This window comes from Gopherus evgoodei, chromosome 3 (genome assembly GCF_007399415.2).
Source record: "Gopherus evgoodei ecotype Sinaloan lineage chromosome 3, rGopEvg1_v1.p, whole genome shotgun sequence".
In the NCBI taxonomy this organism is placed as follows: Eukaryota; Metazoa; Chordata; order Testudines; family Testudinidae; genus Gopherus; species Gopherus evgoodei.
Window position 1 is genome coordinate 64,531,249 of NC_044324.1, and position 13,608 is coordinate 64,544,856.

At 38.4% G+C, this 13,608-nt stretch overlaps 1 protein-coding gene across 4 annotated transcripts in view; it reads right to left on the minus strand.

Annotated features, from left to right (window-relative positions):
* Positions 1–13,608, minus strand: part of LMBRD1 (LMBR1 domain containing 1) — a 240,092-nt gene that overhangs the window by 35,170 nt on the left and 191,314 nt on the right. For 3 of the 4 annotated variants that reach the window (XM_030555679.1, XM_030555677.1, XM_030555678.1), the window contains 2 exons: positions 11,595–11,744; positions 529–610 (listed from right to left, as the gene is read on the minus strand). In XM_030555679.1, coding sequence (XP_030411539.1) covers positions 529–610; positions 11,595–11,744 — 232 coding nt within the window. The remainder of the gene's footprint in view (positions 1–528; positions 611–11,594; positions 11,745–13,608) is intronic. The other variant, XM_030555680.1, reaches the window with a different exon arrangement.

Consider the following 13,608-nt stretch of genomic DNA (forward strand, 5'->3'; position numbering starts at 1 on the left):
TGTACCTGTTCCATGTTTAAGAAGGATGAATTCAAACTGGGAGACCTGAACTACACACAGTATTCCAGATGAGGTCTCACTAGTGCTTTGTATAATGGCACTAACACCTCCTCATCTCTACTAGAAATACCTCGCCTTTTGCATCCCAAAACCGCATTCGCTTTTTTCATGGCCATATCACACTGACGGCTCATAGTTATCCTGTGATCAACCAATACTCTGAGGTCCTTCTCCTCCTCTGTTGCTTCCAACTGATGCCGCCCCAGCTTATAACAATAGTTCTTGTTATTAATCCCTAAATGCATGACCTTTCACTTTTCACTATTAAATTTCTGCCTTCCGTAAGTAAACCTTAACACAGAGGACATAAACACTAAAGAAGCTTGAGCAAATGCTCAATTATTTTTTAAGAAAATAAAATTTCAGTGGTTTCTCTTGCTAGTACACACAAATATAATGAAGTAACCAATCTTCTACAATGATACAACACAGGAAGTGTGCATTGAACAAAAGTTTCATTTGTCTTACCTTTTGGGGCATCTGCATCACAGACTTTAGGCACATATGTTGTAACATTCCCTGGCTGGCCATCAACAAGTGTCATATTATGCTGCATAAAGAATACGTAATGTCAGAAAAGAATATTTTAAATAGGTTAATACATTATGCAATGTGGTGTTTTCTGAAGCATATAAATCTTGTGAGAAATCATTTTGACACAGCTATATTTTATAGATATATTTTAAAATTTCACTTGCAAGAAAAAATGTTTAAAAAATTATTGCAGTACATCTTTAATCTTTGCATTCCATTGTTTATTTTCAATGCTTTATAAGTTCTGAATTCTTTCAGTGTAATATAGTATAAAATTGCTCCAAAAGATTATCTTTTTTCATAATTAAGCTTTACTTGTTGACATTCTAACAAAACCTTTAAAAAGATAAACAAGTTTGACTGTACATATAGGGACCTAATAAACATACAGTTGTATGAGCTAAAGGTATTGGATCACATGATGGACTGAAAGATCCAGCTAGGCACTATGGAAGTGTTATTGACTTTATTCTAGCCATGGGAACACCAGAGCAGTATTGCTCTATGATGCCACTATGTATGCAGCATAGAATTGCAATAGTTCTTTTCAATGCCATACTGCATATCAAATGTGGGTCTAATTTGCTGCCCACTACTGCTCCTATGTCTTTCAGCATTACTTTCCAGATTTCTCCCTCCCACTCAATATCTATATTTCAAATTATTTTCCACCAGATTTCTTATTTGGCATTTTTTAAAGCTGAACTCTACTTGCTTATTTCATGCCCAGACATCTGATTTTCCCACTTCCCTGGATCATTCTTGCATGTCTTGATGGTTGTTTGCAACTAAAATGAACATGTGCCTATCACCTGGGAGTGTCATGGTCACTTTCACAAAAGAGGCATTTGTTCTTTTTTTCAAATAAACCTTTGCAGATTGACCACCTGAAGGAATTATCAGTCAGCTGATCCAGTGAAAACAACAGCAGCCTAACTCAGGCTTCTCAAGTTATCTTTGCCTCTGCAACACCACCAGGCCTTAAATAAGGCTTCCCCTAAAAGCAGAGACAGGCATTTCCTGAGACTGCAAGAAGTAAGGAAGTTACAAGAATAAAGAGGAGAAACATGGGACAATAGGCAGAAGAGTGCCCTCCTTCTCTGGTTCCAAAAGCCCACCAGTACATTTCTCCCTAGTATCCAAGACAAGCATCCCACCTTCCACTTAGATGATAGGTGTCTATTTCTTCCTCACTATTCAAGGAAACAACAGTCTATTTACATTATTTCCACCCTGTGATGTTGATATAAACTGGGACCATATAGAACATGGTTTGCAACCAAGGTCCTGTAGTGGCACCAAATCTTATGTAAAGGGGGTCAGGTCATATAAGGTGTCTAAGACCAAGTTATGAGTTGCTGGTTATGACTATGCTGTCTGTATCATTATGCAATTGAAGTTACAAGTATTGGTTGTATATTGTCTGTATTTCAAATTGGTGCTGTAGTTCTGGGTAACACCCCAGACAAGTTGGTGTCAGCTCTGCTTAGCCTGCTTGATGTCCCATTAAGGACCATCAGCTACACAATTGACCCACTGAGAGGAGGCAGATACACCTTGTGACTCAGTAAAGTATGCAGGGGACTTGCCTATGTGACTCCAAACTCCATTTTGCTGTAATTTTCCACAGTAAGAACAAAGAAGTGTTCTTACACCTGGAAGTGCCTATATAAGGCTGTTGCCTCATCTCCATCTTGTCTTCAATCCTGCTTCTTACCTCTGGAGGGACTTTGCTACAAAGAGAAGCTCTGCACAAAGGACTGAATGACCCATCCCAGCTGGGGATGTTCTCCAGAGACTTGATTTAAACCTGCAGTTTACTCCATCACTGCTACAAGCCTGAACTAAGAACTTTGCCATTACTGAATGTAATTGATTCCATTTAACCAATTCTAGCTCTCATCTCTATCTTTTTCCTTTTATGAATAAAGGTTTAGATTTTAGATTCTAAAGGACTGGCAACAGCATGATTTATGGATAAGATCTGATGTGTATATTGACCTGGGTCTGGGGCTTGGTATTTTGGGATCGAGAGAACCTTTTTACTGGGGTGTTGGTTTTCATAACCATTCATCCCCAGGACGAGTGGGACTGGTGGTGATACTGGGAGACTGGAGTGTCTAAGGAAATTGCTTTTGTGACTTGTGGTTAGCCAGTGGGGTGAAACCAAAGTCATTTTTGTCTGGCTGGTTTGGTTTGCCTTAGAGGTGGAAAAACCCCAGCCTTGGGCTGTGTCTGCCCTGTTTGAGCAATTGGTCCTGAATTGGCACTCTCAGTTGGGTCCCGCCAGAACTGCATCATCACACACCCATTATGTCTGCTTCATAAATGATGCCAGCCTCAATAGTCTGTTCATTCACTTCTTCCACAACTTATTTCGTTTTTTGCACTTTCTTCCCCACTGTCTCCTACACATAGAACACCCTTCCTGAACTAATCCACAAGGACAATATTCTGATTTTTTTATTTCCTAATAGTCCACATAACACCTACGAGATATGAGCTAATTAAGACGTGTTGATGTTATTCCAGATTTTTCTACTTTTATTACACTATGTTGTGCATCAGTCTTTACTGAGAAATTAATTCTCTGAATGAACATACTGATGTTACTCAAGTCTTTCAACACCCTAAAACCATTAATTGTCTCATTAGGCTCCTTGGGGAATGGATCATATCTTTTTCTCTCTGCTAGGAAGCTTCTAGGTTGCTTTTGTATATTGTATTTTTATCATTTCTTCCAAATGCCTCCTAATTTAGGGCCTCAAATTTATTTCATTATGTAAGACCAAGCCTAATAATAAACCAAGCAATACCCTTGGTAGAAACTATCCCCCTTTATACTATCAGTTTTTATTAGATTTTGCTTACTATCCCTTTAGTCAATCGCCAAGCTCTTAAAGGCTATTCATACTTTCAAGCCAACATAAATTAAGTCTTACTTCCATAAGACAGAGTTCAAATTCAATTTCAATAGCAAAATGTAAGTATATTAAAGATGCTACTTTTCTTCAATTAATTTTGCATTTCTATCTAAAAAAAATCCAATTTGTCTGACAAATTTTATTCATTGAATACTCAGAATTCTACGGGACACTTCATAGATCATAGAATAGATGTTGTCCTTGCTCTGAAAAGTTTACAATCTAAATGAAAACAGAATGAAAGGGAGTGGGTTAAGAGATGAGAATGCAGGGGTTGCAGTTAAAGATGATTTATTTACTTAAAGTGCACGTAACTTGGTTGATTTTTTAAAAAAACATTAACTGAAAGCTTAAAAGGGGGTTCTTTTATTGGAAAGGGACAGGCTGATGAGCGTATTTATAAGGGCAGAAGGCAGGTGGAAGAGCATGGTAAATCAGGGATATAGAAGGAGGTAGCAGAGGAATGTGCAGACGGAAAAGGATGAAATGAGGGCAGAGAAGAAAACTAAGAAGTGGAAAGCAATACCAACTTAGAGTAATGGACTATACTATACTGACATCACAAGGGTCTAGCGGCTTTGAAAGCATACTTGAGTATGTGTGCCTCCACCAGGGGTTTACATAGCTTACTCAGCTCAGAGTGTGCTTCTCTTCCCCCAAGGTAATGTAGGTATGAGTGAAGAAGTCCAGATAAAAGACTTCATAAGATTTTGTTCATTCTAAAAGTTTAGCTCCCCCCAAGTATTGAAAATAGATTAAATGACAGTTGCTAGAATTACTCTTCTCCTTTTTTGAAGATCAGTGCTACATTTGGTTTTCTCCAGTATTCTGGGACCTTTCAGCTTCCCTAAGTTTTCAAAAGTAACATTAGTCAGTGGCATAGTCAGGAGCCGTGGATTCAGTTTCTGACCCTGTCACATATTTTAGATTAGTCCTGATCCAATGCTTTAACCACAAGGCCATCTTTCCCTCCTAATCAATCCTCCTCCTTTTTACTGTAACGAAAATTGCACAAGCCAATGCTTCCACTTCAAGATACTTTTTTCTCTTTTAAGGTTTTAAACATTATAAAAAGGATGGGAAGTTGAAGAATCAAAAGTTACAGAATTGCTGAATGTCTACAGAAATATTATTGTTTCCCAATAGGGATATTTACAGATTAATTGGAATTTGAAAGCATAGGAAGAAAGATTACAATGGAGAAATGGGAACAGCAAATTAACTCCAGTATACAGATGAAAACATACTTAAAATTGAATTCTGATTTCTACATAGGCAGGGTACTAAGTACAGATTAAACACTCACAGAACTAGTTTTTACAATATGCAAGAAACAGCAGCAGAAGTTTAAAAAAATACTTCAACCACAGCTAAGAAAAAGCAGGGAATATAATTCTCAGTTTTGACTTTTACATTCAAGGCTCATGTAGTAACGAATTTAGTTTTCAATTTTTTAAATACATGAGAACCACCACTTATGTACCCGAAAGCTTTTTGAAAAGCTGTTAAGAACTGCTGAAAATTGGCAACTGCTTGCATGTCAATGTATCCATACAATCAAATTTCAACTGGGAAAAACCCTAGCTCATGCCATTGCCAGTAGAGGACAGTTTCCTACATATATCTTTTCAAAGGCTGTCTTAATTGAGAGATTAAACAGGAAACATTCTCCAATTGGTTCAGAGGAGTTTCACAAGCTAATTACATATAAAATGTAGGTTCCATGTAGGAATGGATTCTCTAACCAAAAGACACATCTGTTCAATAACCTTTTAACTAAATTATAGCTGGATACATTATTTTGATCAACTGGAGATGTACTTTTACTGACAGTATGGAAAGTCCCAAACATATCACATGAAGCACATACACAATTATAGATTAAATGGGACCTGAAGCTGGGTTTATGTTATTGCTGGTTGCCCACAAAGAGAACCTTTTCCACTTACAATCGTAACAGGCAAGTTGACTGCTTTAATAGAATCTCCTGGACCTTTTCCAAACAGGACAGTTCTAAATCTGTCAGATCTCTATAGCCCATGCTGTCAAGTGGAGAGAGTCTGTGTCCATACGGGAATTGTGGCCTCTCTACTGGGGACAATAGGTCTGAAATTATATGTTCGGGGGTGCAGGGGAGGAGAGAGAAACTCCTTGCAACTCTTGCAAGACATCAGAGAGAAACATCTTATCCAGGCCTTGGAATCACAATAACCTTGGTTTTCCTCTTATTTGGTTCTCCTGACTTAGAAAAAGTGCCCATTTAGTTTAGAAGAAACCCACTTATTATGGAATGATTAGCTGCTCCTATTCTGAAGCAAAACTTTTAACATTTGTGTTGCGTTTTGTTGCATGCAGGTCCATTTCCACATATATCCATAGGGAGATGTATGCTACTGAGTTCTTGAGTGACAACAAATGTTGATTGTAAGTCATTGCTCAGCTGATCTGCCAGTAATATTGTCCTTCCCTGCAAGGTGGCTATCAAACAGATAAATTTGGTGTACTGTGTACTATGGACTATCCCACAGAGGTATGGCATCTCTGCACAGCTAGCTGGAAGGTGCTCCCCTTAATTCTTCACATAAAATATCTGCAATGTTCATAGATTCCTAGACTCTAGGACTGGAAGGGACCTCAAGAGGTCATCGAGTCCAGTCCCCTGCCCTCCTGGCAGGACCAAATACTGTCTAGACCATCCCTAAGAGACATTTATCTAACTTACTCTTAAATATCTCCAGAGATGGAGATTCCACAACTTCCCTAGGCAATTTATTCCAGTGTTTAACTATCCTGACAGTTAGGAACTTTTTCCTAATGTCCAACCTAAATCTCCCTTGCTGCAGTTTAAGCCCATTGCTTCTTGTTCTATCATTAGAGGCTAAGGTGAACAAGTTTTCTCCCTCCTCCTTATGACACCCTTTTAGATATCTGAAAACTGCTATCATGTCCCCTCTCAGTCTTCTCTTTTCCAAACTAAACAAACCCAATTCTTTCAGTCTTCCTTCGTAGGTCATGTTCTCCAGACCTTTAATCATTCTTGTTGCTCTTCTCTGGACCCTCTCCAATTTCTCCACATCTTTCTTGAAATGCAGTGCCCAGAACTGGACACAATACTCCAGATGAGGCCTAATTAGCGCAGAATAGAGCAGAAAAATGACTCCTCGTGTCTTGCTCACAACACACCTGTTAATCAGTAATGTTGTCAGTAAGTACTTGATTCACTCTGCCATGTAGAAGATGGAGAAGGACTTGAGAGCCCAATATAACGGTCTTAATTCTAGATGTTGACATGAAGTTTTTTCTTCCCAGAAATTCACGTGACTGAGTTTACAAATCCTAAGAATAGCTATGCCAGCCTAGAATGGAAGTGTCAGAGGAAACTGGGACTGACGGAGCTGGAAAGTTGAAAGCATCTCCTTCCAGGGCAGAGAGATGCTGAGTTTACCATGTAAGGGATAGGAATACATCCCTGGCAGTATCAATTTCAAAATATTGCTGTCTATATTTAGCTGGCACAACGTGACATACTGAAGAACATATGCTGCCAAAGGCTCATCAACTTGAGAAAGAACATCTTTAACATGAATCCTCTTGTAGTTAATGTTACTGCTGAAAGGATTTTTAAAATTTCTTTGTTCTGGAAGAAAAGTCCTGCCTTTTTAAGAATTCAGAATTGTCTCAAAGTATTACTACTTGGGTTAGACTCTAAGGCATCTAACAAGGAACTAAGGTCTCCCAGGTAGTTGCTCTTTGTTAGCAAACAAATTGATAAGACAACTGCATTTGCCGAACAAAAAAATCAGATGTCTTTCAGTGATCTCTGAGTGGACCCTATTGATTGCAGCTCAGGTCATCTGCAAATGAGCTGGCTCCCTGCTAGATGAAAGACAATTGGAAAAATCTAATCTATTCTTCTCCAGTACTAGAGAACATTTACCATGTGACACTAAGGCCTTGTGAATAACGTAGCTTGAGTCGATGTAGCTTAGGTCGACTTACTGCGGTGTCTACACCATGCTGCGTTGACGGGAGATGCTCTTCCATTGACTTACCTTACTCCTCTCATTCCGGTGGAGTACCAGAGTCGACCAATGAGTGCTCTGCGGTTGATTTAGTGTGTCTTCATTAGACCCACTAAATCGACCCCTGCTGCATCAATCGCAGCAGCGCTGATCCCCAGTAAGTGTAGACATGGCTTAAGGTACTGCTGCATTGACTCCACTATGCACCCAGACAGTATTGTCCTGGGAGTGAGGCGGGAGTACAAGTGAACTCTCAGAGCAACGATATTGGACTTGGGAATTCAGAAGGCATATATGCCAGAGGGTGGGGCAGAGACATGCACTGGGGTCAGTGAGATGTAGCTGACCAACTAAAACTAAGCTAGGTTGAGCCTCTGAAAGGCAGCAATTCCTTAATGGGTCTTTTATCCTCAAAGGCCCAACTCCTAGAAAAACCATGTAAGTCTAAATCTTATTGTACATGCAGGTAATCCAAAGCTAAGGTTAAACTTTAAATAAATCTGAGCATGTTAAGGTATACAAAAGTCCTCTGTTTTGACACCCAAACATCTATTCCTTTCCCATGATGCTACCATGTGGGGAGAAAAAAAAATGGAAAAAATTAGTGTGTTTAAAATTAGTTTAATACTTATTACTTGTAATTACACACTTGATTAAACATAATGTATGGTTGTGGCATGATGATACTTAAGCTTGTTTGGATGCCCTAAATGAGCAATTTCATACCATAACATATTTGGATTTCTTTTAAGTTTAACATTGATTCTAATGTTCCTAGGTAACTATCCATAGATTCATACACCTGTATATTTTAAGGTCAGAAAGGACAGCTGTAATCATCTAGTCTGACCTCCTTCTCTAACACAGACGACAGGACTTACCCACATTAACTCCCACTTCAAGATCAATAGCTGTGACTGAACTAGAGCATCCCATTTAGAAAAACATCCAATCTTGATCTAAACATTTCCAGTGATGGAAAATCTAATCACAACTCTTGATAAATTGTTAATAGTTAATTATCCTCACTGTTAAAAATTTGTGACTTATTTCTACTCTTAATTTGTCTATCTTCAACTTCTGGCCATTAGATATGGTCATCTCTTCAATATAGCAGACAAAGGTACCTCTATTACGAAATTTCTGTTCTCCACATAAGTACTGATCAAATCACCCCTTAACCTTGTGTTTGATAGATTGTAGTGAGACTCAAGGACCTCAAAGTACGTTTTTCAATACTTTAATCATTCTTGTGACTCTTCTCTGAACATTCTCCAATTTTGGAACATCTTTTTTGAATTATGGACAGCAGAACTGGATACAGAATTCCAGTAGCTGTTATAAATAGTGTCCAACACAAAGGAAACATAGCCTCTGCTCCTACATGAGATTCTCCTGGTTATATATCCAAGGCCAATGCAATGCTTTTGGCTATAGTGTTGGTCTGGAAGCTCATGTTCATCCTCTGTGACCTCAAAATCATCTCTAGAGCCACTGCTTCCCAGGACAGACATCAAAATGCTATACGTAAGGCCTATATTTTTTCCCCTAGATATATGACCTTACACTTGGCTGCATTAAAAATGCATAGTGTTTGCTTGATCCCATTTTACCAAGCAATCTAGATTATTCAGTATCAGTGAACTGTCCTTTTTATTATTAACCACTCCTCTTATTTTTGTGTCATCTGCAAACTCTAAGGGATTTTATTTTTCTTCCATGTCATTGATAAAATGTTAAATAGCACAGGACCAAGAACCAATCCCTGTGGGACCCCAGCAAAAGCACTCTCAATGATTCCCTGCTTACAATTACATTACGACTTATCAGTTTTTAATACATTTAATGTGTGCAATGTTGATTTGTATCATTTTAGTTTCTTAATCAAAATGTTGTGCAGTACTATTACTTTTATCACCCAGACTTGTAATCTCATGAAAAAAAAATATCAGATTAGTTTAACAGGTTCTATTTCCCATAAACCTATGTTGATTGACATTAATTATATTACTATTACCCTCAATTCTTCATTAAACTGAGGCCGTATCAGCCATTCTTATATTTTGTTGAGTTTCAGTATCAGACTAGTAGACCTATAGTTACCCAGGTCACCTCATTTACACTTTTAAATATCGGCACAACGGTAGCATTCTTCTATTCCTTTGAAATTTCCAGGTTTCCAAGACTTATTGAAAATAAACATTTATGGGTCAGAGAACTCTCCAGCCAGTCCTTTTAAAACTGTCTGACACTGAGCAAGTTATTTGGATCCATTCCTCTTGGGTTAGAATGAAAAGTATTATATTCATATCACATGATGATCAGTGACGACTTGGGTCTTCTCCAAACACTTTGAAGAGATTGCTGTACACTTCTGCTTTTTTGCATTGACAATTCTACCATTCCCATCTAGTATTAGGATTCCATCTGTTCCTAATATACTTAAATTCTTTATCTTTAACTTGGCAGGCTATAGATTTCTTGAAGAGTCCATTTGCTTCCCTTATTAATTTTGGATGATTCCCAATTTACAGTTATTTCTCTCACCTACCCCATTTCCCCCGTGTTATACATTGTGTGTTTAATGGCTGCTTTCACCTAAACCAGGCTGTCTTAACCAGTGTTATCTCTAGCCTGCTTCTTGCTTGCATACATATATACCTGCCCCTGGAAATTTCCACGACATGCATCCGACGAAATGGGTATTCACCCACGAAAGCTCATGCTCCAAAACGTCTGTTAGTCTATAAGATGCCACAGGACTCTTTGCTGGTTAACAAGTGTAATGTTTTCTCACAATTTTGGGACTGAGACTTTTTGGGTATCTAGTCAAAATGTTTTTAACAGTTCCCAATTGTTCACATTTTTGTGTTTAAATTCTTTCTCCCAGCTCCTTCGGCTCCGAATTGTTTTCAACTTTGTGAAATTGGCTCTTTTAAATCACCAACTACATATTATTAGTTTGGAGTCCACATGTGTAAACAAACCAACCGAGTCATGATCACGTGCACCTAAGCAACTACTGATTTTTAATTCAGAGATCAATTCCTCTGTATCTATCAATATCAGGTCTAATGCATGTTGGATGCAACGGTTTTGAATTAGGAAACTGTCATTTAAGTTTTGGAAACTCCAAGGACATATTAGTACTGGTAGAATGAGACTGAGCATATGTCACTCAGACTGAAGTTCCAGATGATTACGTACCTTTTTTGTTAAAAATAGAAAGACTAAATACAATAAATATGAAGTGCAAGAATCAAAACTAATTTAAAATAGAAAAAGGTAGGGAATGGACTGGAAACAGCAAAACTTAAAGATAACAAAAAACAGGGATGCAAGAGTTCAAAAGCAATAGTTAAAATTAACAATGGAAAAGTTTAGTGTTAAATATAAACTAATACAGTAAAAAAAGGCTAAGGTGAAGTAGGACATTTACAGGATAAATTCTTACATTTTGGGATTATTTTGGGATTTTTAAAAAAAATTAGACAAAGATTTTAAAAAATATATATATTTTTAACAGAACTATCACAACATATGCCCTCCATTACTCTGACTACCTTGTATCCTATTATGCCTCGCACTTTTTTGTTTTTTAGATTAGCAAGCTCTCTGAGGCAGCCACAGTCCATTACCATGAGTTTACACAGAAATTTCCACAATGGGACCCTACTCCTGATTGGAGCCATTACCAGAATATAATGAAAATAATAAAAAGCTGTTCCTATGCTGAGAGAGCATAAGGCGTACTGGAAACTAGCAGCAACAACTGTAATTTCCTTCTAGATGGGGGGCAGGACCAGGTCCCTTTACAGCTTTACATAGAAACTACACGCTGCGTTGTGTAAAAGAGCGCAACAGAGTTTCTCCAGGCTGCACTCCTCCAAAATATCCAGAGGCACAATAACTTTAGGAGATTCTTATGGTTGTATCCCTTCAAAAATAGGTACATAGCAGGGCTGTGCTTTGCCTCACCCCACATATGCAATTCTATTACATTTTTAAAACAAGGTAAGTTTTATATATATCCTTATGAAAGGGAAAGTCTCACCTGAACCAGGTACTTTTGGCTTCCATACATGACATACTGAGGTGCAAGACTGTAGATCATATAACTTGTGTGAAGAACAATCAAGAGAAGTATCATACAGAGAAATAAGAGTGCTTGAGGCCGAGTTTTACCTCTTCTAATCTTATACAACTAAAAAAAACCAGACGACATGTACAAATATTAGATCATAATTGTTTCTCTAGGTTATCATGCTCGATATCTGTTAAAGGACATTGCTTTTAAACTAGATATTTATATTAGTTATTTTCCCAATTACATCCTGAAACTCTACTGTTAAGAGACAGTAGAAATATATTCAAAAAACTTCTCCCCAAAAGGCATAGCTGTAAATGTAAAAGCCTCTACATATACTATACAAATGATCAAGCTTCAGAGAAGCAATTAAGGGCTGTTTGCAGATCCTCTGAGTGTGCAACTACAGCACAATCATCCGGATACTGGCAATCAGTTATTGTTGCTGATATTATATTAGTTCTGGCACAGAGATGGGAAAGGTTAAAGAGGTTGCTGTCAATCCGATATTCTTTTATACCAGTTCAGATGACAGAAGTAGAGCCACTGCACAGGATGGAGGCAGTCATCTGGTTGTGGAGGAATCTTATAATAGTGATAAATTTGCTTGGGCGGCCAAAACTTTTACATGATTTTCAACAGAGCCTCACAGCTGACAGAGTCAAAGGCTTTGATCATATCAATAAAGGCCATATACAGCTACTGGTATTGTTCTTCACACTTTTCCTGGATCTACTTGGCTGCGAAAATCATGTTCCTTGTGCGTCGTGACGGTTTGAAGCCACAATGGGACTCTGGAAGTACTTGCTCTGCAAGAGGAAGCAGGCGATTCAGTCAGATTCTAGGAAGAATCTTCCCAATGATTGAGGACGATGACAATGCCTCGATAGATGTCATAATTGGCTTTGTCTTCCTTTTTGAAAATGGGGACGATGTTAGCATTACATAAGCCAACAGGGATTTCTTCGATGCACCAGATTTTAAGGAGCAACAAGTGAAGCTTGTTAGCCATTGTTTCTCTCCCAACTTTCAGTACTTCAGCTGGTAGGCCATCAGGACCTGGTGCTTTATTGTTCTTCATTTGTTTAATTGCTTTGCAGATCTCCTCAGGTGTTGGTGAGTTGGCAAGAGATTCCCAGATTGGATGCCGAGGGATGGAGTTAATGGTGTCAGTCACAGTCGATTCTCTGTTTAGAAGCTTTTGGTTTCTTTCAGTGCTCTTTGATGGATTTGTTATCTTTAAGAAGGGTACTAACATCTTCAGAACTCAGAGGTGAGAGGCCATATGAGCTTGGTCCATACAGGGTCTTAGTCTCTCAAAAAACCTCTGCATATCACGTCAGTCATTGAATATTTGGATTTCTTTTGCTTTGTCCCACCATTTGTTTTTGATTTCTCGGATCCTCCTTTGAACTTCAGCTTTGAGCTGATGGAAAGAGCTCTGCTTCCGACTGGATAGTGGTTGGCTTTGCCAGTCACAAAGCTTTTCTCTTCCATTCCAGAAGGGCTGTAATCTTAATATTACTGTTGTCAAACCAGTCCTAATGGCAGCAAACAGCTCTTAATTGCTTCTATGAAGCTTACAAAAGCCTAGGGCTACTCTGAACGTTGGCAAAACAAAAGTTCTCCACCAGCCAGTCCCTGGTCAATCACCAGACCCAGAAAGGAAGATCTACATCGACAAAGAAGAACTGGAAAATGTAGAATACTTCGCCTATCTTGGCAGCCATCTTTTGCAGAGGACAGACAGACTTCGAGATTGAGCACAGAATTCAATGTACCAGCCTTGCCTTTGCTGAGTGTTCAACAATCACAACATCGGAACAGATATTCGACTCTAAGTTTATAAAGTGGTGGTAATCCCAATTCTCCTCTATGGCTGAGAGACTTAGGTGACCTATTGAAAACACATGAGAAACTGGAATGCCAGCACAAGCACTTTCTTTGGAAGATCCTCAATGTAAAGTGGGAGGATCGTCAA